General features: G+C 51.3%; 1 protein-coding gene across 2 annotated transcripts in view; it reads left to right on the top strand.

Annotated features, from left to right (window-relative positions):
• The first annotated feature begins 6 nt into the window (after positions 1–6).
• Positions 7–27,568, top strand: part of STK32C (serine/threonine kinase 32C) — an 83,344-nt gene continuing 55,782 nt past the window's right edge. The window contains exon 1 of one of the 2 annotated variants that reach the window (XM_035330045.1): positions 7–119. In XM_035330045.1, the coding sequence (XP_035185936.1) occupies positions 15–119 (105 nt within the window). In that variant the 5' untranslated portion in view covers positions 7–14. The remainder of the gene's footprint in view (positions 120–27,568) is intronic. The other variant, XM_035330044.1, reaches the window with a different exon arrangement.

Here is a 27,568-nt window from a genome sequence, read left to right as displayed (position 1 = left end):
GCGGCGCTTAGGGCATGCCAGGCGGCTCGCCCCGATGTTTCACTGGGGCAAGTGGAAGAAGAGGATGGGAGCGAGCGCCTCGTCCTCCAAGAGACCCGTCTTCGACGAGAGGGAGGACGGTGAGTGCGCACCTGTGGAGCCCCGCGGGGGGCGGGCGGGGGTCAGGGGGCAGCGTGCCGAGCCGAGCCGTGCCGTGCCGAGCCGAGCCAAGCCGCGCCGCGCGGGGGCACCGCCGGAGCGCCAGCCGCTGCCAGGCCGGGTGCCGCCGGCCGCGCAAGTTGTGAGAAGTGCCCGGCGCTGCGGAGCGGTCGCCCCGTCCCGTGCTGGCGGAGCGGGGCTGAGTGCGGGGCTCCCCGCGCCGTGCCGTGCCGTGCCGGGCTCCCCAGGCGCCGTGCCGCTCCGTTACGGGGCGGCGGAGCCGGGCTGCCGGCGGCCCCGGGAGAGGCGCCAGGCCGGCGGCGTGGAGCCCGCTCCCCTGGGTGCCCCCAGCCCCCGGTGCTCCGGGGCCGCCGCGTTACCCCGGGTCAGCTGAAGGAAGCGCGCCCGGTGCCGGGAGGCTCGGGGCAGCAATGCTGGTGGCGGGGGCACGGCCCCCCTGGGAGCTGAGGCCGCATGGTGCCCCTGGCAGCCGGGCGTCGTGTCCGGGCTGGGCGAGCCGCTGCTGCATGCGCAGCTGGGTGATGCCACCGGCACGTCTGGTTAGTGGTTAGGGTAATGCACATTGCGTTACTGACCCTTGCACCTCTGTACTGTTACTAAAGCGGAGAGGAGCTGGCTGTTAGTGCCACCAAATTGACCAGGGAGCGCCAAAGTAAATCCTCCTTGGAAGGAGCGCTGCAGGCAGAGTCCTTTAAAAGCCCTCTTTGTGTGTACCGGCAGTGAGCACGGCAGTGGCCGTGGGACTGCCGGGTGCGTGCGGTGCTGCGGGCTCCACCTGGGCTGCGTGTGCCCAGCGAAAAACCTCTCGTCTTGGATATGGTGTGCACGGGAACAGCAAGCACGCCGAGGGGAAGCACTGAAATTGGAGGTTTGCTGCGTGATCCAGAAAGCACCGCGTTGTGAGCCGAGCCTACGTACGGCCAGTGTAGAGACACTGACCTTTGCAGGTGCGTGGGCGTTGGCAAAATCCTGATGCCATCTAGTAAGGTGTTCTTAAGCAGCGCTTTTGCAGTAGTGGAGACTTCCTAGGACGTTACTTTCTCAATATCGCCTGGCTTTTTGTCACGGCTCGTTGGTGTGCTGGGAGCAGTCGGTGTTGTTCTGGCGAACTCCTATTTACTGGCACAGCAGGGTTGCTATGGAGATCCCTTAAGACATTCCAACAACTTCCTTAAATAAAGCAGCCAGTTAATGCTTTCGCTTTGTGTGTGACATCATGCGGGAGAATTACTAGTGCTGACAATTTCAAGTAAAATAATAATAATGATAAATTAAAAATAGATTAGCACGTGAAACTCTACCCATAGGCTCCCAACGATGCATACACCAGAGTGAGCCTGGCTGCCTAAATGCAGCGGTTAAACCCTCTTGGTTATGAAAGGCTGTACGTAAAGGGAAGGCTAGCATTTATTGTAACGTGTACCAACGCGAGGTCCAGAACCTGCCCTCAGAGGAATCTAGCTACAGATGCCACATTTCCAAGGCAGTAGACCCGCAGCGTCACGCTGCCTGATGTCCTTAGGAGGGGTATCAAGGCTTACATGACCGAGGCTTTTGGCCAAGTAGACGTGGTCAAACCAGGGTGTGGTTGGGTTTTTGGGGCTGGGCAGTAACGAGTTTGTCCTCAGGTTAAAGGCCTGGTGCTGGGGGGCTGTCTGCAGGTAACCTCACAAAGAAGGCGGCACCACCTTCTCTGCAGTCTGGGCTGCCCAACTTCAGCTCCCTGCTGCTGGATCTGACCTTGATAAAACCGACGGGCCTGCTGCTGTATTTCTGCCTTGCTAAACGCCAGCCGTGACCGCAGCCCTCTGGTGAGCTCCTTGGTGGGTTGTGGCACTGAGCACTGTGAGGCTGTGACTGAAAGAAAATCATCTTCCTGCCACGGGTCTCCTCGGCCCCTCCAGCTTTTACAGCATCATGCTCCGTTCATACCAGAACAGATCCCGCTGTTTTTGCGGGGATCAAACCACCTCCAAGCGCAGTGTCGGTGTAACCTGTGGTCAGCCCTTGCTGCTTATGAGGGGTGTGCGGCCCCGCGGCACCACGGAGAGTCACAGCCCCACACGGCCACCCTGCTCCCGCCTTGCGTCCCGCTGTGGCTGCTGCGCCCTGCTCTGCCCTGCTCCGGCCGCCTTCTGCTAGCCCTGAGCCCGGGTGTGGGGACTGCCAGCTTCCAGCGCGGCTCGTCTGAGCTGTCCTGGAAGCAGGGCCTTGGCATCTCTTGCTGACACTCGTGTTCTTGGTGTGGAGCTTGGCTGCAGCGTGTGCGTTTTGCTGTTCCGTGTTGGCTCATAAAATCTTGAAATGTTTCTGAGTGTTTCAGAGTCGGGGTTCAAGGAACTGGATAGCTGACTTTGACAGGGGAGTGTCGCTGTGTTTTGTTTGCTTCCAGAAAGCACTGGGACCTGCAGGGAATGGTTCCCGTCCCCTTTGGGAATGTCGACTCAGGAGCTTTCGTTTACATAGACAGCTTGGCATGTGCATAAGCTGCTAAAACAACATCGGTTGGGGTGTGTGCGCCAGCCTGGCCATCCAGAGAGGCTCGGCAGCCTTGCCTCTTTGACAGCAAGCGTTTGACGAGGTAGGTTGTGCCTTGATCCTGAGCAGAGAGGGTTAATGACTGTGAAAGGGGAAAAAAGGTAAGGAAAGAAGAAGTAAAAGAGCTGGAAAAAGCCTAAAAGGTTGAAGACGCTTAAAGCTGTTGTGTGCTGGCATTAAGGTGGCCTGAAGTCAGCTGTAGCAGGCTTAGGTCATTATTGCCATGTATTGCTGTGCATCAGGAGCTGGTCCTTGTCTGTAAGGGCTGTAGGGTTTCTTCTGTATACCCATAAGAACCTTCTGAAAGCTCGTTAGCTGGTCAGGGAATGTGGGCAGTTAAGATTTTCTACTTCAGAAAAGCCCAAACAAACGTTTTGTTTGTTTTTTGTTTGTTTGTTTGCTTTACCAAATGGGGAAAAAAGATGTCACTGTAAACCCAACAGGAACGTTTCAACCTTTCAATTTTAGAAACCGTTTGGCAGATGTGCTCAGACTGTGAAAGAGGCGAAACCTGAGGGAGAGGCAACACAAGGAGCGCGCGGAGGTAGCGCCGTGGTGCTGCCCACAGGTCTGTGCGGGGCGAGGGGCGCAGCGCGGTGTGCCCGCAGGTGCTGTTATATCCACAGGGTGCGCTTTGGTCGTGGCTGCTCCTGAGTCAAAGTGGCTTACTAAAAAAGCGTATGTAAATGTAAACGGCAGTATGTAAAACCATCTGGCACCGCCCGCTGAGCTGTTCTTCCTCTCGCTTCCGAGGAGGTGCCTGGTCCAAGGGCTTTGTGCCTGGTTGGTGACACTGCAGGTTCCCAGCGGATTTACGGGGCTGTAATGTGGCAGCCTAATTATGTTTGTCCTGATTAGTGTTTTGTGTCAGGCAGTGTATGCCAATCCCTCGTCTGTCTCTACCAAAGCGCTGATGACTTGGCGCACCGTCCGGCCTCCTCTCTTTAATCTTGCTTGCTCGATAAAGTTGCTCTTGGTGCAAGGCCCCAGTTGTGCAGCTCCTGCAGCCGACCAGGCTGGCTGCGAGATGCGCGTGGCATAGGGCTGCTCGCGGCCTTACGTGGTGTGTCCGCGAGTGTGTGGGCTTTCCCTCACAAGGAACAGTCTGTGCTCACAATGCTTTGGCTCGGGTGCTGGAGGGAGCCGGCCCCGACCTGGGACTTGGGGTGAGCAGGCAGAAGGAAAGATGTGATACGTGCACTTCCCGAGGGGAGCACGGGGATGCTCGTCTGCGTGCCCAGGGTACGTGACCCTGCTGGCAGGCGCTCTGCCCTTCACAGCTCCCCTTGTGCAGCACACAGCCAGGCCTCCGGTGTGGAACCCCTGTGGGGTGCGGTGGCGGCTGGGGTGCTTTGTGTGGGCCTCATGTGGCTCCCGAGGGGCCAGCTGCCGTTTGCTGAAGCTGAGGCATTTCAGCTTTAGGGACACGCTGGGCCCGCAGGGCTCGTAGCATCTGGGCGGTGTGTGGGAGCTGGCCCTGGCTCTCTCCCTGGTAGTCCTCCAGAAATGTGCAGGAGTTTGAAGGGCCCTGCAGCAGCTGCCGGCACGGCTCCCATCCCCATGGAAACAGGCGAGAAGTTGCAAAACCTGGGGTAACGTGCTTAAAATAATCTCCATTTTAATTTCAAACAATGTGTTGGCAGGCTGTGGGACTACACGCGCACCAGAATACAGATCCCTCTGCCTCATCGTGATAATCCGGTGAGCAAGACCCCGGGTGATGCGCTCTGGAGCTGCTCGGTGCACAGAGAGGCCGCGAGGCGTGCGGGTGCCTCGCCTGCCCTCACCCTGCGCCATCCCTGCGGCTCTGTGCTGGAGGCTCGGGACCGAGGGACGCTCCCTCGGGCTCCCCTTTCATTTCGGCTCCAGTTGTTGCAAAGGCGTGAATTAAGCTGTGTCAGGCTGTGTTGTTGTTCTCCTTTTGCATCCTGTTTTCTGATCCCCTGGGAGTGAGACGTCCAGCCTGTTCCGCAGGGCTAAGCATTACTTTTAAGGTTGAGATTCTCTCCCCCACAATCAAGCAGGGACCTTGGGAGCGATGAGGGCACAGCGTGGGACTGACCCTGCAGGAGGGAGGGACGGGAGCAAAGCTTGACTTCCCCTGGGCCTTTCCTTGTGTGCAGTGCGCCTGTGCTTTGTGCCCCTTCCTCGAGGCCGCAGGTCTCCGTGCACCCTGCTGCCTTGTGCGGCCGGGACTTCTGGGGGATGGGACCCCCAGACCCGTCCCCAAGAGGCCAGGAGCCGTTGCCGTGCCCCGTGCCTTATACCCAGTGTCCTGAGGGCGGCAGGGCCGTGGGCGCTGCGCAACCAGGCGCTGCCCCTTGGGTCGGGGAGCTCTGGGCCCGGTGGGGCACCTGTAAATTCCCATTTCTGTAGGGTCAAGTACAGATCTGCTAAGCCTCCGTGCTCTCTGAATTGCTTATTACTATTATTTTTTTTTTTTTTCCTAAAATGGAGGTAAAGAAACTATCCCGTGGGGCAGCCAGGGACCCGCGCCTCTAGGCCTGCGTAGGTTACCCATCCGAAAATCCCCGACCGGGCTGCAAAGCAAACCTTTTGTTGTCGCCTGACTCTTAGTGGCTGTGGGCTGGGAGCACAGATGCCTTTGCCTGTTATTTAAAAACAAGAGGAAAAAAGCATTTATGCATCAAAGTGGTAACTAAGTAAGTATCTGGGGGGGAGGAGGGAGTGAAAATTGCCAGGAGGTGTCAGAAAAGCTGGGTTTAGTATTGCCTGTTGTTGTTGTTGTTCTTATTCTGTTTGAAATCTTCCTTCTCCCAGATCTGTGGCTTTTGTTGTGTGTAGTTTACCCAGAGACAAGTTCTCGCTGCGGCCCGACATCCCAGTGAAAGCAGGCGCTCTGTTCACGCTAAGGGTTTGCACCTTTCCGTTACCACGGCTAACCGGAGCGGGTCAGCGGCGGGCCCGGGGGTGCTGCTGGGCAGGGCCTGCCCACGGCCTCCGCCGAGGGTCCGCAGCCAGCGGTGGGCTCGGCGCTGCGGCAGCCTCCCCGGGCGAGTGGGCTCGCTTTTAACACAAACCTGCATCGGGGGTCCGTGCCTACAGCCCATCGTACCCGTTTGTCCCCGACTTGGTAGTGAATGGGGTGTGGTGGGGCAGGGCACGAGGTGGAGCAGGCCGCGGTGCAGGGCTGGCAGCGATGCCTCGGCACCGCCTCCGCTCCCGGGGAGGGAGAGGCAGGAGAGGCGTGCGGGGTCACGCTGCGAGGCGCGATGGCCGTCTCGGCAAGTTGCCGTGGGGTCTTGAGGTCACCGCATCGGTTTGTTGTGGAGACAGTGCTGCAAGTGTGTGCCGTTCTTGCTGGTTTTCTGCTGAAGGAGCTCTGTGTGTGAAGTTTGTGTGTCACGTAACGCAGAGATGGTTTAAATCCAGCGAGCTCGCTAATGGCAGACCACGAAAATGAGTAGTTACCTGCCCAGCAGTTGGATTATTGGCTCCTTCTCCTCCAGAAATAATGAATAATTCCTCTCTCATTTTACTATCCACGTTGAGGACCGCAGCCTGTTCAACAGCGCTGAAGCTAACCTGGAGAAATACCGGTCTGGTTTGCACCAAAGGGGGGGGACAAAACGTCTTCCTCTGCACACTGCAGAATTGCACTTAGGTACAACTGTCACGGTTGCTTACCTGAAGTCATGCTTTATCTTTCACTTGTGTTAGCTTATATATTTTTGTTTAAATCTTCTAATTTGCAACTGTTTAAAAATGTAAACCCTCTTTCAAAGAGGTGATACAATATGCGTGGAGGCTGGAAATGTTTCCTGCGTTCATTAGGTACTTTGTTCTATCAAATCTTTTTATTTTTTTCAGGTTTACTTGGCCATTCTCTGTTTTACGATTTTACCATTAGCAATTTAGACACGGCCTTCCTTTTGTGAACTGTCTTGCAGAACTGCATTGCTTGTCTTGGTCCAGCGCCGGGTGGTACAGGGTCGTGGCATCGTTCTCCTGCCTCTGCCCCACACCAAGCTTTCCATCTCAGGAAGCTCTCTTGACATCGAAAAGATGTCAGCTGGTCAAAGCATTGTCAGGGTAAGCAAGTTGCAAATTTTCATACTTCATTTAGCAGAGGTCCAGCATACACCACAGACTCATCCAAGGCTGCTGTGGGCTTTGTGTCTCTGAATGTTTCAGCGCTCGTACAGCCATTTCGTCTTCCAAGTGGGACGGAGACACCCTTTGACCAGGACAAATTGTGACAGAAGCTCGTGGTGTCAATATTCTCAGGTGAAGGGTTCCCAAGCAGTGTTTGTCTGAGCAGAGTTTGCATTGCTGAGACCCTGCAGGTGATGTCCTCGAGGGAACTGACCCGGGCAGCGTGCCCAATGCGAGAGCCCCCGATCTCTGCGCCTGGAAGCACCGGGGGGCTGCCGAGACGCCCTGGGAGCGGAGATGGAGGCCGGCAGGGCAGAGCCTGCTGCCTCTCTGAAGGAGCTGCCTCCCTGTGTCAGGTCAGGGGGAATCGCTGCCTCTTTCCCACTGCCTGCCCTGCCTGCAGTGTCACAGAGCTGAAGCCAGGGTCACCTGAGTGCGGCAGGATGGGGAGGAAGGGGTTAGAGCTTGTGTATGGCTCCGGCTGGGAGAGTGCTCTGCCAGCCTGCTCCAGTGAGGCTCCAGGAGGCGCACAGCCCATACAGCAGCCCTGTACCTGCAGTAAGGTAATGCAGGATGTCACAGGTAACCTCTGGCTGATCACTGCTTCTCTGAGTGAAACCATGACCATGGCATCTCCCTCGCAATAGTGGCTGTGCGGTGTTGCTGCACAGCCCGCGTCCGCCTGAGCTTGGGGGTCCCCTGGCTGAGCTCGGGCTGATGCGGTGATGTTCCTAGCGCTGACACAGAGTGTCCTGCTGAACTCAGCTCCATCCCCGTGGTATTTTTGCTGTCCAGTGCAGGATCTTGCAGTTGTCACGCCCTGTCTCATGTAGGATCATCCCAGACATCTTCTGAAAAAAAAGGAAGAAAGATTATGCAAGGCCTTGAGGGGCAAATGAGTTTATGGGAAGTCGTAAAAGAGGAGTTCAGGTGAAAACACACCCTGATGGCAGCAGAGGCTGCCTGAAGTCAAGTAAGGGAAAATTAACAAGCCTGACTGCGACTCATGGGGTGCTTGACTGATGGGGAGGGAAAAGGGCAGATCGAGAAAAGTAATCAGAAATCCAGTTCAGGTAAAATGTTAGATCAAATTAATACTTCATCTGTTCTCTAAAGGGCACAATCGCTACAATCCATTTAAAGCAGACTTTCTGTGAATTTAGAGTAGCAGGTAAGATGCATGCTGTGAGGGGTCTAAACACCTTATTGATCACCTTCCTGCTATGTAATGATAACCTTTCCCGTTCTGCTAGCATTTCCACTGAAGCCTGCAGCCGCATCGTCCCGGGGCTATGAATGCAATTAGATGGAGTCGATCAGGAGCTGCAGCGCGTGGTTGCAGGTAGCTTTGGGACACCCGTGCTGGCAGTTCTCGGACAGGAGACATGCACGGGGATGCTGGGCGTGTGAAGGTGTTTGTGGTGCTGCTCCATGCTTCTGGCTGGCAGAACGTCAGCTTGTATCGTGTAAAATGTAAAACCTTGTTGGAAATGGAAAAGGTGGTTCTATTTGATAAAAGTATCAAGTCATGAAAAGAATGCAGCTAATGAAGCGGTGAGCAGTGTAGAACCGCATGCAGCTGCTTTAGCTCTTGCGTGGCAGTGGATCGTGTATGGCGCATCGTCTGTAGGGTGTGCATGTACCGGGGGGAGCCCTGATGAGCCCTTGTGTAGGGACACAAGGCGCGTTTCCTTTCAAATGCCTGCTTATTTCTCATGGGAATGCCTTAAACTGAAGATGGTGGGTAATGTTTGCGTGGAGCTGGCAGCGGTGTTTCTCTGCATTTGGATTGGTGTTTGGGCTTTCGGCTCCCCGTGGCCATGGCCGAGTTCTCGTTGCCGTGGCCCACCCAGGAGAACCCGGTCGGCAGGAGCTGCCGAGGAGGTCGGCCCTGGGACGGGCAGCAGCCCTGCCTTCACATGCTGCCGCTGTGCTGAGTCCAGGAAGCCCCAGGTAGCTGCGCGGCGTGCTAACGTGCTCCTCTTGCCGCCTGGCCCAGGGTCCCGGTAACAGCGCACGGGTATTAACCACGGGCGATACCTCCCCGTTGTGTGGCGTGGCGAGAGGTCGGACAGAAGCAACACGGTGCCAGGTAGTGGTAACGGCAGGGTGCTGAGTGGCACCTAAAGCCAGAACGCGGAGATGTGTGTGCTGCGGGGAGCTGGCGAGGAAAGAACAACGATAGCTAATCTGTGCTTTGGCATTAGTCTCCCCAAGGACACAGAGCAGGGTGGCTCGTGAGCAGCTTAGCTTCCCCTAACAACAGGAGATAAATGTCAGTGTCCTCTTCTTCTCTCCCCTGTTCTTCAGGAATTAAATTGCTTTAGGTGACAGTTACGGAAAATTAGAAGTGCTCAGGACGTGTGGGAACAGGCGGCTCTGAATACTGCTAAGCAGTGAGGTATGACAGTGCGTGATGTTGATGTGCTCAGTTACAGCTAGGCCGTTTACGGGGTCCCTTCCAGTACCTGGGCCTGGTGCGGAGAGGCGGGCGCTGCGTGACGTCCTGAGCCCGCAGCCTGCTGGTGTGACTGCGCGCGCTGCGTCCTGACAGGCTGGTGGTTACCCGTCCCGGGTAAGTAAATTAAACAGCAATTAGTGGTGTATTTACAGCTCAAATGACAGCTCTGGAAGCTGATAATTTTCATGTATTGTTCAAAAAATAGACCTGCTTGGTTCTGTGGTTATCAGCAGAGAGTTCATGTGCTCCCGAGGCCGACACGTGCTCTGAGTGGCTTTGGAGTTAACCTGCAAGAGGCTGTTCAGTGAAAAAGCCGCCCTGCTGTTAAAGGCCTTCATTTTGTTACAGCCTAGCTGTCCGAAGGTCCAAGCGATCATGTATTTATCTGGTTGGTGTGCTGGGTACAGCATGTTGCAGTACTGAAGTGTGCTGAGAAACCGCAGCAAAGCGGTGAGGGTAGGTGAAGATACAACCGCGTGGCGCTGTGCGCAGTGCCTCCGGACAGCGTGCTGCTGCGGGACTCCCCGTGTCTGCGTGGTCTGCGCAAGGGAAAAGCACAGCTGCCTTTGCTCAGGAAAATAGTTCTTTCATTTCGGGTTAAGTCCCTGACCAAACCCTTTCCCCCCACAACCAATCGGACAAACCCCGAACAGAACCCACGACTAAGCAGAAGTCAGCATCCCTACTTAAAATACTGGCTTACGATGCGTGTCCTGTGAATTTAGAGGGATTACCTGGTGGCAGCAAAAGGCCATTGTCCACGTTTCAGACACACAGAGGGGGGAAGAAGGGAAGGGATCACGGAAATTCAGTAGTAACTAGGAAAAATTAGTTGATGATGAACTGTTGTGGTATATAGGAGACTTGCACCAAAGACACTTCTGAGCACCGGGCTTTAATTTTATTGGTGTATGGACAGGTTAATTAGTGTGAGAGCATGGAGAGAGTACTTACTTAGATCCCCTTTACTGGTCACTTGAAGAATTCCCATGTTCTAATCCTGGTCCCTGAATACATTGACAAAAGTCAGGAGGAGGAGGCTTGGCAAGGCTTGCACTGAAGCTCTGGCTCCTCTGAGCAAGCGGCTCTCCCGAGGGTTGGGTGGGATGTCTGAGGAGGGCTGGGCTGCGATGCATGCCGGTGAAACGGAGTTGCAAAGTCATGTGTTTAATGTCAGTTATCCATCCAGGACGCCATCAGGATCAGCCAAGGCCCTTCCAAATCTATTCTCCAAAGACCACCCAAGCAGCGCAGCGCATGCACACAGCTGAGTTGTCTCTGGACGTCTGATGAACACAGCTTTCTTCTCCTTGCAAGCAGCTTTTTGTTGCTACTACCATTTCTGTGCTATTTCAAGTACAGAAAAAGCACTTTCGAAGCATTGGGTAGCAAGTGTGTTGCTGAGGTGTGACACTCCCTGTCAGTGCATGCTGCAAACACCCACAAGCCACTGCCATGACAACTGAGCAAAAATGAGATCTGCCCAAGTATATTCCGGGCTGTGCAGTTGGTCTTTGCACACCACAGCCTCCAGCTGGCCCTGGTGGTTGGTTACCCCTCGGATCAGGTTGGCAGCGGGTGAATCTCGTACCGCAGCTGCCGCTGATGCTAGTTGGACACGGCGTTGCCCTTATGACTCCGGGTGTTTCTGCTGTCAGGGTGATGTTGTATCTCGTGAAAGGCCTTTTTAAAAGCTGTGATATGTAGGATGCTAAATGACCTTGTAAAACGTGTGTATAATCCACTGGGAATTTGTATGCTGCATGTTTGTTTTATATCTTGCTGGTTCTGTTTTAATGGAAACTGGTAGGCAAGACTAGGAAGTAGGAAATACAGAAAATAATATATATCAGACGTGGATTGTTTGTACCGTAGGAAAATGTGTTTCGTGCTTTACAGAAAATAAGGCTAAAGCCTGGTCCCAAGTAATTTGCACTTGAAAGACTCAATTCAGTACACTGCAGTCGTGTGAATAATTCATCTACGCCCAAGTGGTCCCCACAGCTCCGTACCGAAGGGCTGGCTGCAGGCAGCGCCCGCGGGTGGGCAGGGTCTCTGCCTGGAGCAGGAACACCTCTGGCACCAGCGCGCAGCCGCCCGGGTACCTCCTGGCTGTGACCTTGGGGTGTTCCCGTTGCCTTCATACATCATCGCACCTGCAGGCGGTCATGAGCACGACCAGGCAGGTCAGCAGGGGTTTGGGCTGTTGCTGTGAGCTCTGCATAACCTCCCTGGGTTCCCCAAACGTTAAGGGACGCCTGGTCAGCAGTCAGGCCCGTGGGGGAAGAGGCGCAAGCAGAGCAGCGCGTGGCGTCGGGAGCGGAGAGCTGCTGGTTGACTTGACCCCTGAGGATCTCACTGTGCTTGGTTGTTCCTCCCGTGCAGCTGCTGCCTGCCACCTTTATGGAGGGATTCTCGGAGCCACTCGCCTCCCAGTGTGCCGGCAGGGGCTGTGTGCCCGGCAGGGGCTCTGCGGCTGCAGCCAGTGTCCAGCACTGTGGGCACGGTGCTCATGGGGGGCACCAGGAGCGGCCGGGGGTAGCTGGGGAGCCGCCTCGGGCTGCGGCTGCGCGGGGACACCGGTGCCTTGTGCTCTGTGCAGTCCCCAGCAGGAAGAGGCCTGTCGGCAGCGCGCTGTGGTGTGTTTGGCACAGGGTGAACTCGGTGTGCCGGGGCACTCGCACTCGCTGTTCATTTTTGCTTGATTAGTTTTTATTTCGTGTTAAATGCCACAGCGAGAAAAATTGCAAGCAGGTGTCAAAACAAGCGCAGTTGCAGGAGGAGAGCTCAGGGATTGATTAATGAGTGTTTTCAGCGTGTTGTGTGTTTTTGTGTGTGGCTTTCTGATATAAAGATCAATGTGTGAAATTCCTTTAAAAATAGCGGGTCTCCTTTAACCAGAACAAATTGCTTCTGTTCATCAGAACGTTGAGTAATGTCAACAAACAATTCAGTCACTGATTGCCCCTCAACAATACTTCAGAAATAATGTTAGTGTAGTGTTTCTGCTGGCCTTGGCTCAGATTTTCCTGCGCTCCGTCCCACACCACTGAAGGTATCCCCTCTTCCTTCTGCCTTGGGACGGGTTTCCAGTTGCTGGTTCTCTCCTTGTCTGCCGAGGCTGCAGGAGGGTTTGTTTCTGTCCGCGCTGCTGGAAAGCCCGCGGACCAGCAGCCCTGGTGCGAGCGGCCCTGGATGTGCCCCAGCTGCGCTGAGCACCAAGCACACAGCGCCAGCAGTCCCTCGGGGAGCTGCCTGCACGGTGCCCGCACACCACTGCTGCCCAGGGAGCTCCAGTGCCCGCTGGCACCCGCATGGGGCCGGGGAGCAGGCGCTGCCCTCGGCTCAGCAGGCGACGGGCCGGGTTTCCCTCTCTCGTTTTTAAAGCCTTTTGCATGAGGTGTTGTCTTCTGAGAGCCGGTACTTGGCAGTGTTCAAGAGAATTTCTTGTCACAGAAATGGGATGTCTGCTTTCCCCAGAGAAGTTAAACTTTGTAAATAATTCTGTTTGCCGTTTCCTGTACATTTGGGTCTGTTTCCTGCTGTTGGGTTTAAATGAATCCCGAGCAGCAATTGTCATCCACTCTGTGCTCCTGTGGTGCGGGGTGGGCAGGCTCAGTCCCTGTGCATGCAGGCAGCCCCTCCGCTGAGCACACCTGCTGAGACACCTGCCTCTGGTGCCCGCGGAACAAGGAACGGATTTGTTGGCTTTGGGGAGAACCGAAGGGAATTAGCGCTCTTAGCCGGGGTCAATCCTACCCCGGCAAACCAAACTTCTCAAGTGTTAGTTAATTTCTTGTGGCTATGTCTTTTCTTCCTTTGCAGACTTACCTACATTGCAGGCATGTATGGCTGACAACCACTAATTTATTATCTTGATAATAATTTTTCTTTCTTTACAAAAAAGAGCCACTCATTGCCAGAGGTCTGGGAGCAACTTGCCTGATGAAGGAAGGGGATGATCCCAGAGATGTATGGCAGGGTACAGCACCACGTGTGCAGATACCAGGGATCACAGCGAGATAAAAAGATCCCCAAGCTTCACGAGTGCGTTTTGTTCTGATAATTCTTGTCTTTGCCCCCCTTTGAGCTGAGGGCTGCTGCTTAGCTGAATTCATCACGGTGCTCGTGCTGCAGGCTCCTTGGGATGCTTTGTTTTTCCTCTCAGAGCCCCACGAGCCACCGGCATTGCTGGCCTGCGGTGTGCGTCCTCTCTTACGCTGTGTTTGTCAAAAAAGCGTCGGGCACTCGCAAAGCAGCGTTTCCCACAGGCGTTAAAATCCCGAGGCACTGCTGGTGGAAGAGCACGTCGGTTTATCCTAGCTGAAGGTATTTTGGGAGCGCGTGTCTGCTGCTCGTGAGCTTCCAGGACAAAGATAGGACTGAGCTCTTAAAATAGTGCTCCGGAGCCACGTGCACAGTGCGGGCTGCACCGGTGGCTTCTGCTGAGGAAGGAAATCCAGAGTTTGTTTTCAAGTTATCATAATTGTGTTGACAGTGCTGTCGCAGGGAACGCTATCTTAACTGGGTAACGTATAAATTAACTCTAAGTACAACGTATACGCATGCAGATCCCGCGCGCTGCTCACATTGCAATGCGAGTAAATACGAAACTCGTTAGCTTTGTTAAATACATATATGTTATATATATATAACTGCCTGCCCATTGAGGCAGCAAAGCCTTCTGTTGCTGCGTGCTCTCTTCCAAAGCTGTGTGTCGAGCCAGCTGCTCTGGGTGTGGTGCAGTGCAGTGTGTGCTCCGAGCAGCCTGCGCCCCGTGCCCAGCGCTGCGAAGCGGTGTGCTGCTGGCCCACTCTGAGTGCTGGGGAAATTCAGGGTCCTCTCCAGCGGGCTGGTTAATAGGCACACATTAAAAAAAAAACAGCACAAGAGGCACTGGCTGCATTTCCATGGTGCTCGTCTATCTAGTTGCCAAGCAATGAACAGAACGGACAGCCGCAGCCCTTCTTCACGAGGCTGTGGCTTTGGTTGGTTTGGTTGGTTTTAAATTTTCTTCACAGTGCTCAAGTGCGATGCAACGCTCTTGCAGAGAGCTGGAGCACAGACCACCCTTAAACGAGGTAAATGTGATACATGCAGCATTGCTGGAGCTACAGAAAATACATGTTGAGAGGCAAGAGAGCTGCGTTTCGTTAAGTGTGCCTTCTCTCACGGTTCTTGTGGATGAAATGTTTCTTAGGGACGCGGTGATGATGAGCAGTGATGTGTGTTTGACTGAGCCACTGCTGGGTTGGCGCGGTCACTGCGTAGACCACGGGGGCGTTCTGTGCGCTTAGCCTTAGGGATTCACCAGTGCGATGGGAAAGTGGTCACACTGATCTGCCCAGTGAACAGACTGTTTTTCTTTTCTTCGCCCCCATGCTCTGGTAGCCGTTAGCAGCCGCAGTGACGCAGCAGGAAGAACAAGGCTGTCTTTCATGTCCAACAATGGATTTGCTGGTGTGGCAATAGTAAAAGCCTCTTGATTAAAAACCGAAGCTGCTGATTGTAGTGTCCTGGAAGAAGATCTTCTCGGAAACTCCTTGTACGAAGAGTCCTTTTCTCAGCACTGTTACACACTGTGTCCACAGGAGAGTGAAGCAGTACTGGAAGGATCTGGTCAATTCGGTGATAATCGTGGAATGTATTATTAAATACCACTGAGTCTGAAGGTGGTTTCCCCTTCTCCCCCTATCCCTTCTCCCCCAGAAAAAAACACAAAGCCAACACATTTTGTCAGTCTCAAACTTCTTAAAGAATCTTTTGTAATTAAAAATAATAATAAAAAATTGCTGAACTCTGTCTTTATCTGAGACATTCTTAAGTTCTCACTTGGAACCCAAATGCACCGACACCCCTTCCTGATGTGTCTTACGGCAGTGTCATGGCAGCCTGCAGGGAAAGCGGAGACAATTCTGTAAAGAGAGTTCTGTGGGAAAGAAGTCACCATTAGATAAACATGAGGGAGCAGAGCAAATAGATCATGTTCTGGTGAAATTGACTGAAAGAAAGTCTCTCAACCGGAGCCTTGAGGGAGCATCCTCCGGAGGAGCTCGTGGTGCCCTGTGCTGTTGGGGCTCAGCACCACGGGAGGGGGGCCCGGGCAGCGCCTGCTGGCAGTGTAGCTGGGAGAGGAGCGGCAGAAATCCTGCTTGTCTCACCTGCCTGAGGGCTGAAGAGAGCTCAAAGGCTTCGTAATAAACGTCCTGCACCGAGGCGGGGGGATGCCGCAGCTGGCGGGATCCCCGCGGTAGGGCAGCAGGCCCCGCCATGTGCGGCTGGGGGCTCTGGGTGTGGGGCCTGGCCTCCAGCAGCTGTGTGCGAAAGGCACGGGGAACAGGGTGGTGTGTGCTGATCTGGCTCCCCATCGCCTTAGGTTCTGGCGGGTTGTCATACACGCAGGGGCTGGCTCCTGGGTAAAGACCCGTGCAGGTCTTGTTGGGAATGGCACCCTTGTTTGCAGCATGGGAGGCATTTTTCAATGTGCCTGGCTCGGAAGGCGAGGGCAAACCCTCCCTCCCTCCTGCTTCCCAGCGTTTGTTCCATTCTGGCACGCGTGTCGACGTGCCCGTCGGTGGCGTGGGCTCCTGGCGCTCCTGCTGGCACCTCGCGTGGCAGGAGTGACACCCCTGGAAGACGCCCGGCCGTCTGTCAGGTGTGTGACGGAGCCGGCGGTGTGACTTGCTTAATTGCCTGCTTTCTCACGATGCGATGCTAGATGTGCCTCGGGCACGCTGCCGGGAGCAGAAGGTCGGCCCGGAGCAGCTCGGTCTGGCCGGAGCTGGGCGCGGGGATGGCACACAGTGCCTCGGGACGGGCAGGAGAGTGTGCTGCTGCCTGCCCGGCTGTGCGTCCTGGTGGCACAGCACAAACAGCTGCAGGGCTCTACCATAAAACACGGGGGACTTACCCTGTTCCGAGGTGATCAATCACACACCAGTTGCCAGTTTAAGCCCAGTAATTTTTTCACAATACCTCAGCATTTGTTTCTGCATAAAACATGAAGCTAAACAGCAAGTGGGTAGTTCCTTTTCTTCTTTTCTTTGAGCAGCCTTTGTAGCCTTCTTTAGGTACACAGAACAAATATGCAAAGTGTGAGGACTCAGTTACCCACTGTTACTCGATTTAATGTGGCTCAATTTCTCTGAAGAAAACGTGGTCAATTATTAATATTGCTAATTTTACTGTTAATTAGCGTTTAAAATCTTCTGAATATGGTGTCAGAGCCTCTCCAAGTGGCATGATACTAGCAGAAGCAATAGTTTGTCTACTTTGAAAATTCTTGTAAACACCGATCTTTTGATGCAAAGCGTCTTTTTTTCCCTTCTCCAAAATGGCTCCATTTCTCTTAGATGCATTTGTGTAATAGCACCTCAGGAGCTGCAATATTACAGTACTATGAAGTGCATTGGATTTCGCGTTAGCAACTGGTGTGTCTCTACAATTACTCTTACTGCTCATTATTATCTGTATTTCCATAGCAACTAGAAGGTCTGGTCATGGACCCACCGCCGTTGTGCTTGGTGCAGGAGAAGCACAGCAGCTGTCGTTACCGTGCTGGAGGCGGGATGCTGCACGCACTTCCATCATACCTGAACTCCTGCTCCTCACTGCTCGGGTATCAGTGCTGCTCAGCACTGCGAGCAGGGCTTCATCTCTTCGTTTGCTCACTTTTCTTAAACAGGTCACATCACTTCTTAACTTTCTGTACAATTCCTGCAGTGAATTCGGCTTCTGAAGCATCTGGTAGACATCCCATCTCCGTGAGCCGTCGTACCAGCAGCTAATGACAGAAGTCGTGCAGCACTGCGCAGCAGGGGAGGAACATCTCCTGCCCTTCAGTTTGTATCTTGGAAAAAAAACGTGATCCTTCCTATTGCTCTCTTCGCCTGTCAGCATGTTAGTGGTAATACAACTTGACAATCCTTAAAAATATGACTGGAGAATCTGCTCTGCTGAAGTCTTGGGGCAGCGATTTCCACAGGTTGAGTATTGCTATAAAAATAGTCTGTTGTTTCTAAATTTACTTTGTTAATGTCATGGAGCATTAAAAAAAGAAAAAAAGCAAAAAGAAAGTGACGAGTAATGCAGGGAACAGGCCCGTTGCTGCTGCACCGCTCTCACTGCGCGTTCTCTGAACGTTTGTTGCTGCTTCTCTTTTAATTGCCCAAGCGTAGAATGTCATCTGCAGAAATGGCTTTTTCCACTTAAAACATTACTCCTCTGCGTGCTATGCTGTTAGCTCCGATTTCAAGCAAAATCCAGGCACTGTCAATGTTTTTTTTTTTTTTTTTTTTTAAAGGCTGTGAAGGAGCAAACTCCATTTGCGGCCGGCTGTGGGGCTGGACCAGCAGTGCTGCTGTCGAGCAGCGAGCAGAGCGCTGCGCTGCGTCCTGCTAGCACTGCCGTGGTGGGACAGACGTGAGGTTAGCGGCTCCGGGGGCTGCCCTCAGTGCTCCTTAGCATGTAGTTGGTGTGAATATCACACAGGTGTTGGCAAGTCTCAGCAAAAAGTGGGACCACGTGTGCTGCCCAGAGCAGGTGTCCCGGCCAGCGCAATCAGCGTCTTCTCCCTGTGAGCGCTAGCCTTCGTGCTGCTCAGGATGAGGCAAGATCTTTAACTGGAGCCGAGAGTAATCGTTGCACCTAGGAAATTGCTTCTGTAGACTTAAATGTAGGAACGGCTGGGAGAAAAATGTCCTCGCTGGGTTTGGCCCTGGAGAAGCGCAGCCCCGCTGGCCTGGTGAGGCTCAGCCTGTAATTAGAGCGCACTGTTTCTGGAGGGTAGTGCAAAGCCATGCGGAGGCACTCTACTGAGGCTGCTTGGGTGATGCTAATTATTGGCGGTTAATTAAAAAGCAAGTAAGAGGGAGTTCTGTCAGGGACTTAAGCACGAGCTTGTTGTTTGTTTTGTTCTTCTCACTACATTTTCCAACCGTAACACACCCCAGCTCTGTTCTGGGCCTTTCCATACGGGATGTAATGTCCATGTTGTAAGAGTTGCTCCTCAGGAGAGCGTTCAGGCTGGTGCAGCATCCACCCCAACGTGTCGTGAAGCTGTTCAGTCGCTCACCATCCAACCTTGCACCCCGTGGCCTTGTTTTTCTTTTTCCAACAGCACTTCACTGAAATGAACATGTTGGATAGTGGATTTTTCTGTTTCCATTGAGAATTTGTATCAGCAAATGAGCAAAATCAATGTTGCTTGTTTGTTTTGACAATTACAGTACAGCTCTAATTACGATCCTTCCTTGTATACTGCTGAATGTTATGTGGTATGTTTGGCGTAAACAAAGATGTTCTGCTAATGTGAGATGCAGTTATTAAAGATACACTGTCAAGCTGAAGTCTAGTCACTAAAACCCAGAACTTCCAGTTGGTATGTTTTTACATTCATTTTCTGTAGCCTGAATGCAAGAAAAAACAGATGTAATGTATGGAGAAGTCACTGAGAGCGACTCTGTGAGCCTTTGAGAACTGAGCTAAGAAAACTGAAAAGAAAAAAAAAATCACAACTTGTCTTCATTTATTCTGAGTTAGGAACTTCAGATACTGTAGCAGGAATACAATATTTAAGGCTCTGAGTGAGTTCTCTGTTCCAAACAGTGGGTATCTTCAATTGTCACTTAGTGTGAAAACGGCCTGATTTTCCTGTTAATCACTTACTGCCTCTGAAGGGCCTATTTTAAAGTCGAAGCCTATTGTGTCAATATGAAAGCAGCTGGAACATTGTCTTGCAATGGTAAATTGGCAGTGACTTTGCATTTCATAATTAGTTAACAAGGAATAGCTTACGACGTACGTGTCTTTCAATATATCATTACACTGTGCAGCACACATTTGGCACACTAAAGCTCTCAGTGACAGTTTTCCTTTTGCCTCGCTCAGTTGCCTAACAGGCCACTGACATAGATGAGAACGAATTCAGCCAAGGTTTTGTTTTGTTTTGTTTTTCCTGAAAAATCCTTTGGGGCTGCAGGGTGACTAAGATAGCCGACTGACCCCAGAGTACCCCTGGTTGGCGTGGAGCTGAGCAGCCTGTACGTGTACTGCAGCGAGGGGCGGCACGAGCCGCTCAGAGGTGTGTGGCCAGGAGTGAACTGTGCTGGGACTGTCCGCGTTCCCCCTGGTCACGGTGGAGGTCACTTTCTCAGTTATGCCTTGACAGAAAAATTTTCAAGGAGGTAATTCAAGAGAGAAACTATTTCTAGAGATTGCTGTCAAGTTACAAAGAGTCTTTAATTAAATAGGTGTCTGTTACTTAGCGGCAATTAGAGAGAGAAAAGTACGGCTGCTGAAAGAAGCAAATCTCCAATTTCCTAACAGAAATTTCTGTTCAAAATAATAAGATAAAAGTAGCTTATTCTGCTCTAGTAATAAAGCCTAAAAGAAATTGTCCTTAGATTTAATTTTGAAAGTGAAAAGCATTCGCATTAGCTTTCTGCACACATTCTGCTGTGAAAGCAGTCACAGTTGCAAAGCAAGCTGTAGCGTTTTGTTCTCAGCTTGGTACAGAGCTGATTAATCAATCTGTACCTTTTTAGATTTAAAAACACACCACACTTTTCTAGATTTTTGCTATTTTTTCCTCATCGTTCAGAAAACTCCGTTTTCCTACCAGCCCCGGCACAAACTATTTAGGCAGGGTGCGTTCCCAGGGCGGGGAGGTTAGCGTGGCGGTGGGAGGACACAGAGCTGAGGCTGGGAAGGAAGCATCACCACTCCGCCAGCTCTTCGCTCCTCTTGCTGGCTTGCAACAGGGAGATGGCTCCACGGGTGGTCGGGCTGGCGTGAGGAGTGTATGGCAGGCTAGGGGAGTGGTGTGTGTCTGTGTACCGGGAGCCGCCGTAGGGCTCGTCCCTAGCATTATTTACGTTTAATTTTAGAGTTGGGTTAGACAGCAAATGCGAAAGAAGTGGCCCAGTCGTACTGGTTTAGAACCAAATTAGTGTTTTTGCAATTTCCCTTACGTCTTTAGGGTATTTTTATCATCTACCTCATTCTAACGGCCTTGTCTGAGTCATCTCTGCCTTAGTTTAGATGTATGCTCCTTTCTGCGCCTCCTCCTGCAGGACCTGTTTCTACCAAATAAAGCCTGATGCTGGCCTCACTGAAGCCATACAAGACGAGCGTTATTAAATTATGTGGACATTGGGTCAGGGAGTTATGAATATTGATATCTTTGATTTAGAAGCCTTTTGAATTAGCGAATGTCCATAATACAGCAATTCATAATTTATCCTAAGTAAAGACAGCAGATTAGCTCTCAGTTGAGTTATTGCTTGGTTTTGTGGCTGTTGGGAGGTTTAAGTAGCAAAATACAGAGGGGAAAAGCACCCCTCCCCAAACTGCAGACCTTTATTTGAGCAATGATGTAGGTGAACAATCCTAATCCTTTCAGTGCTGCTGCTCATAGGAGATGCTCTCTGCTCCAGAAGGGTTTGCAGGATCATGTTTTTCATTTCTGTGCGCATGAATGGTGTGAGGTCCCTGCAAAGCTGTTAGGAGAGTTACCCCGGCGTTGTTTAAGATGTGCTGTGATTTTCTGTTCTTCCACACTCTCTTGATTTCCTGCTTATTTAATGAACAAAAACCCCCTTCAAGTGAGGACAATGGACAGCTGTACCGCTCATTTTATTCCAAATGGTGAATATTATATTTATGAAAGAAAGATCCAAATATGATCCATCTGTTCTTAAGATGTTCACTTCATAGAGAAGAGAACATTTCCGTATCTTTCATGCAACGTTCACATGAAGAACTGAGTTTTTTTAAGGGTATTTTATTTTTCTATATAGGAAGGATACTAAGTCATGAGAAATTGCACCAAGTTATATGTTTTGTGTTCCCAAAACGTCAGAGTTGCCAAACACTTCACTAATAATGAAATCTGGCACACATCTGCAGCTGCGTGCCATAGGTTCCCTGCATCGCCGTGGTTCGTGGTGATCTGGGTGCTCACAGGGCAGTTCCTCCTGTGCACAACGGCAGCTCAGGACTGCTCTTTGCTGCTTACCGGTGTCGTAGCTGGAACTCGGCAGGGCTGCTGAGATCAGGCAAAAGCGGGCACCTTTGTCCTCCTCTGCGCATGGCTGGGTGTGGGTGGGCTTTGTGAGCTCTGTGGTGCCTAGGTGCACCACATTTGAGCTGCGTCAGCTGTGCTGAGGTTCAGGTGCTGAGCAGAGTTCTTCCTGGGTTGCGACTCCAGGAGGTAGATCTGTGGTGCAAAGGCCTTTAAGAAGTGATGGAGGAGTTTGTTGCCAGAGGACCTGGGAACATAAAATTTTGCATTGCAGTGCAAGGGAAGCAGTCAGATGTAATCAAGAGAATGCAAGAAATGATCCAGAGATAAAGGCCCAGTTTTCGTCTTCAGGAGTATTAAGGGGTTTGTGATGGATTTCATGGGAAAGAGCTCTGGAGACTAAACTGAAAGTCATGGAAGATGTAATAGGCCAAAAATGAGATGTTTTAAAGGATCGGTGAGCTGAGAGTTGCAAAGATTAGAGCATGCCACAGACAAAAGTGAAGTGTAAGGTATTTTGAAAAGATGCTCCTGTGCATATAGCATCTCCAGTGGTGATGGCAGCAGTGGAGCAATAAGTGGTTGGAAAGAAATTGGTTAGAGAGCAGTCCTGTAAGCAAAGACGTTGTACCTAGAACTTGTAGTGGGTCGTTATCAATAACGAAGCCTCAGCTGGGTGCACGCAGTATTGATCTGCAGGCATTGTGGCTACTTGGGAGGGTCTGGAGGAATCACAGAGTCACAGAATGGTTTGGGTTGGAAAGAATCTTAAAGACCATCTAATTCCAACCCCTTGCCATGGGCAGCACCCCTCCCACCTGTCTTTGTAGGAGACCACCGAGGGACCGGGATGTCTGACCCATGAAGAATGGGTGAGAGGGGTACCGGGGCAGAGGAAGGGAGAACGTTTTTCTCAGTTTCCATTGTCAGTAGAAGCAATAACTCATGTAATAAACAGGAAGGAAGGAGTGGTTGGATTTTATGGAAGGCTGTTTAATGGTAAGTATGTATAGTCAGCTCTGGGGAGTGGGCCTCTGAGGTAATCGCAGTTTCTGCAAGCGTAGGAAGCAGTGCTGTTGGGAGTGATTCAGGCACAGCTCCTTTTGGAGGCTTGGGGCAGACAAGCTGGCTTTCAGACAGTATTCTGTGATTCTGTGAAAATATCCTGTGTGGAAAACACCTGTGTGCAGCAGACTTTGAACCCATTTAGAGTCTGTCTTTTCCATCTGTAGAACTTGCCTGAATCACCAGCAAATGAAGTCAATTTCTTGGTAATGTTGATTAATCTCCTAGTACTTCAGTAAAGTCTCATTTTCATCTGATTTCTTATGTATGGACGAGAGGACGTAATGCCGACCTGTTGGAGAGGAGAGCTGAGGCGAGGCAGCACTGTGCCATGCAAACAGCGCTGAGCTGAGTGTGAGATGTGCTGGCAGCTCCCGCTTTGCTCTGTAGCCTTGGCCAGTTTCATCTCCATTACACTTTATTTTGATTTTTTCCTATCCTGCCTAATCAGAAACCAAACTTTTTTCAATGCAGGGATTGTTTCTTACTGTATTTTTAAAACTCTCAGCTTAATAGGAGCCTTACCTGAGTTTGAAACTCTGATATTCTGATAGCCCAGCGGTGGTGATGCCTGACATAGACATAGATTTATGGCATTTCTGTGCCTGCATTAACCCACAGAAAATCTTTTAATATTTTTTAAAAATAATTATTGTTTAACATACATGACATTATTTTTGTTTGAATATTATTTTTATTATTATTTTTGCTGTTTTTGTGGTGATGCTGGCCAAAGCCTCTGTATTAAGTTGATAGTGAAATGTATGTCAGTCACTTCATGTCTCCAGCTCTTCTGTTACACTGAATTCCAGGCTTCCAATTTCAGCGTGTCTCCCTCCAGACTCAGGCAGGAATATAACCAGCCTTCCTACCTGACCTGTGGGTTGCCCATAATAGCGTTACTGGATGTGGTCCTCCCCGCCTACCATGAAGGACTGTGAAGACTGCAGGTCTCCTCGACATGGCCGTGCCCTGCAGGCAGGGGCGGCCTGTGGAAGGGGCCGGAGGGATGGTTGTGGCTGGGGCAGAGCTGGTGCTCCTGGGCTTTTGCTGGTGTGCTCGTCTCCTGTGTCTCTGGAGAGCTGATGAGCGGATGATTTAGGACTCACAGTTGCTCCACCAGTAGCCCAGCGTGTTTGTGTGGGGAATGGTTGTGGAGGCTGTTGGCTTTTGGGCAATTCGCACTCAATGGGGTGTCTGTGGCAATGCGGCACTGGCGAGGGACAGCCAGACGGGTGGAGAGGTGCTGGTGACAAAACCCCCAGGCACTGACTGACAAACTGGGCTTCACTGCGAGCTTTCTGCATTGGGACTGTGTCCCACAAGCTACAGAGGTGAAATTTCCTCTGCATTATGTGTTCCTGACCTTCCTGCCAAGCTGGTTTCCAAAACTTCATCCAGTGTTTCCTATATATCCCTGCTGTGCTTACTGCATAGCACTTTGTTTCCTTTATTAAAGAACAGATTAGATGACGTTATTCTTTCTGTGATACTTCGGTTGTCCCGTTTGCTCGATGCAGGACCAGTTCACCTGGCCCCAGTCTGTCTCATTTTGTGGCACAAGCTCCCAGGGCAGTTCCAGGTACTTGCCGCCCTGAGTATTCCCAGTTCCCATCAGTGGGGTCAGTCACATCACCATCCTGGGGCACACCGAGTGGCCCTAATTAATAACTTGCAGCACCCTTGCTCCTTATTTCTTGCTTTATTTGTATTTTTCGGGAGAGCCAAGTGTGCTTCAGTGGTAATCACAGGCTTTCAGTGCATTGCAAATGGAAGCGACACGAAGGCCTGCTTCCTGAAATAGAAGATTTTGGCAGATATTATGCAGTTCTGGAGCACATCTGTTATGCAGGCGTCAAGGTATGTACTGTGTGTGTGATTTTTATTATTTTTAAGTGAAAATCTGACTTGCACCAATTTAGATAATTTACCCTTGTCACTGCTCCCTCTTGGAAAATTGCAGAGATGTTGCCTGTGTCCGTGCATTCTGCTTCTCAGTGATGCTGTCAGCAGATGCTTCGGAGTAGGTGTGGATAAAAACAGGCACAAGGCGGGAGGCGATGCCGTTTGCGTGGAGCTGTGGTTGAGGCTTTGTAGGCAGGAGGCCCGGTCCTGTCACCCATGGGTGCTGGGCAGAGGGAGGGCAGGGAGCTGGGGGGCATGGCGGGTGCCGACGCAGCCCCTGCGTGCCGCTGGGCACGTGGAGGCTGGCGTCAAAGCGTTGTCACCAGAGTGGGCCCTGAGGCGAGGGAGCCACCACCCCCAGGCAGCAGGGCCGTCCCTCCGGCCAGCCTCACCTCATCCTGCTGATGGCCGGCCCTGTGCCAGTTGCACCAGGGAGCGACACAGGTGGTGCCGCCGCTGCCGCCGGGCTGAGGCACCGGGAGGCTCGGCGGCGCGGCCTGCCCTTGCTCTGCGCCCCGGGGACCTGCGGGTTCAGTGTGTGCCCCACTCGGCTCGGCTGCGCCGATAGAGGTGGTTGTTAGGGTTTGGCTGTGCTGAAGGAAGGGAATGGGGTATGGGTACCTTTCCTTTGCACCACGTTGGGTAAAATCTGGTCAAAAGATGCACCCGTTCAGTCACTCTCTGGAGTTTGCAGGTTTTGTCAAACCGGGCTAGAGGACTGCTTTCTGCCTTGTGCAGACAGGGAAGGAGGGGGCCAAAGGCAGGAGAAGCTGTTTCAGAAGTCACCGAGACATTTTTGGTTTTGCCAGACAGGGAAAGCAATCTACAAGTACCTCTGCTAACTCAGTGTCTTTCCCTAAATTAATTAGTTAATTCTAGAAACTAACTTTTGCTGGAAACTATTTAAGATGTTTTGATCACCTCAATTTATAAAAAAAATCAGCATACTTCAAAAATGTGTTGACACAAGTATTATTTTAGCAAATGTTTTGATTTCCTCCATGTGCAATGCCGGGTACATGGCAGTTGGGAAATTCTGTGGGCAACTTCTGTAATTCCCAGCTTTGTGACACACATTGCATTAAATTTTGATTCACATCTCTGACATCTAGAAAATTGCTCCTTAACAAAAGGAGAATAATAGTTGTGCTATGAAATACAGGCACGGTCTGGCCACATTTTGTACAACTCTACACTATTCTTTAGAAAATTGCTTTTATTACTGATAATTGGGCTGAAAGGAAGACTATTTAATACTGGCCAACCCAACTTTCTGGGACATTAAGTTCCAATAGGCAGATACAAACTGGTCTTAATAGATGAGTCTGACATCATCTGGCTGCTTATTAACTATTAAACCTTGTTTCAGTAATTCTCTTGGCAACTATGAGTGTGTTGCCATAGTTTCTTTGTTAATAGAGCAAGACATTAATGCATGTTGAGTACTCCTTGCCCAAAAGACATGAAAAAATACCTTGCTTATGTTTAAAAATGTTAACTTGAGCCTGTTACAAGAAAAGATAAAGCCAGCTTTCTGCCTGGGTACAACATAATATCCCCACAGGCTCTGCAGTGCTTAATATGCAACTCGTGGTTTTGCAGAGAGAGAAAAATGTTGGACTTACCCCTGGTGTAGTCCATGCTTTGCAAAATGTCTAATAGTAATGTTGGAAAATATGTATTGCTTATTTGGACAAATAGTAATTGGACCACTAAAGGGGAAAGTCAAATCCTTGGAGGTTTTCCCGACACCAGAACGTGTGTTGGGTTGACATGACAGCACTTGAGGAATGGCTCCTAGCCTCGTATCGGCAAGCAGTGCTGCTCAAAATGCTTATTATGAAGCATCTACCTCATTTTCATAGAAGAAAAGATGTGCTCTCGTCTCCTTCTTATTTTAAAGATTTTCTCTTTCCACTAGAGAGGGAGCTTGGAGGTAAGAGTCTATTACAATTTTCAAGCAAGCTTAGCCATTGTAGAGTGTGCATGACTTTCAAACAATTGATAGTTGTTTTTTTTTTTACATCTGATAACCAATTAGTGTCCGTCTGACCTGATGGCGAGCTGGCTGAGGGAGATAAATCCATGAGAACATTTGGAGGGTTGGGTTTTCTGGCAGGGTAGGTGCCTGAACTGCCTGAGCATGGAACCCTGCTGACGTTGGTACTGTTGTGGCCTGAGGGGCTGAGCAGGGCTGGTCCCAGTCTGGAGGTCTGGCGGGGGTCAGGCAGACCTCTTGTGGAGTGATGGGGCTTGTGCATGGCTCCTGTGCTGTTCCCATCTTCTGCTTGTGCTGCTTAGCTTGGAGAAGAACCAGAATTCGCCGTACCCTTATCATCACCTCCTCCTTCGTTAGCCCCAGGCCTCTTCCAGAGCGCGACGCTGTGCTCGCGCTGTGCGTGCCGGCGAGGCATCAGTGAGCAGTGTGGAGCAGAGACCTGAAAAGTTATGCAGGGTCCTGTTCTGAACTTCCTGAGGACTTCTGGTAAGTGTAAATAGCTCATATTTCTTCTTTTCTCCTCATCCTTGGGATAGATCAAACTAGAGGAATAAATAAGTGAAAATAAATTCGCGTCTTTTCAGATGGTAATCCTCAGATTCAGACTGAACTCATTTAGGGAGAAATCTGTGGGAGATTTATCGGGTAGTAAAAGGCTTTTGTGAGTAATTACAGGCTTAAAGAAGTTGTAGCATTGGATAGTGACAAGTGGTATTTATTCCATATTTCGTTCAATATTGTAAATTACATGCTTATTTAAAAAAATAAAAAGTGCAGATAGAGAGCTGCATAAAACTTCCAAACCTGAGACCCCACAAACTTGGAGAGCACTTGGGTCTTCGGATGCAAGTGTGGGCACAGGGCCTGCTGACAGCCCTTCCCTCGGGGAACGCTGCGCAGCCGCGGGTGCCGGTGTACGCTGGGTGCAGACGGGCGGCGGGCGGCCGTCACCCTGCCCCAGCAACGCCGCCTGGATCGGCCTGTGCTGCCAGGGGGCCCGCGAGCATCGCTTCTCCTCTCCCCACTTACGGGGGCTCGGTGAACTCAGCTGGTAATTAAAATGGCAATTAAAAAAATAAAGCCTGTGTAAATGCAAAATTTAGTTCCTTCATGTGCTTCAAATGGCTAGGAACTGACTTCTGGGGGGAGGCTTTCCTGTCTGGAACGAATTCAGTGTCGGTAGTTGGTTCTGCTATCCTCAGAGATGTTTCATGTAAATCAAGGCAGGTAGGTGAGATTTTTGTGTTTTCTGTTTTGTTCTGTTTTTTTTTTTTTTTTTTTTTTTTTTTTTTTTTTTTTTTTG

This window comes from Oxyura jamaicensis, chromosome 6 (assembly GCF_011077185.1).
Source record: "Oxyura jamaicensis isolate SHBP4307 breed ruddy duck chromosome 6, BPBGC_Ojam_1.0, whole genome shotgun sequence".
NCBI classification, from domain to species: Eukaryota; Metazoa; Chordata; class Aves; order Anseriformes; family Anatidae; genus Oxyura; species Oxyura jamaicensis.
The sequence above is the reverse complement of the archived record's forward strand: the minus strand, read 5'-3'. Positions and strand labels throughout refer to the sequence as shown.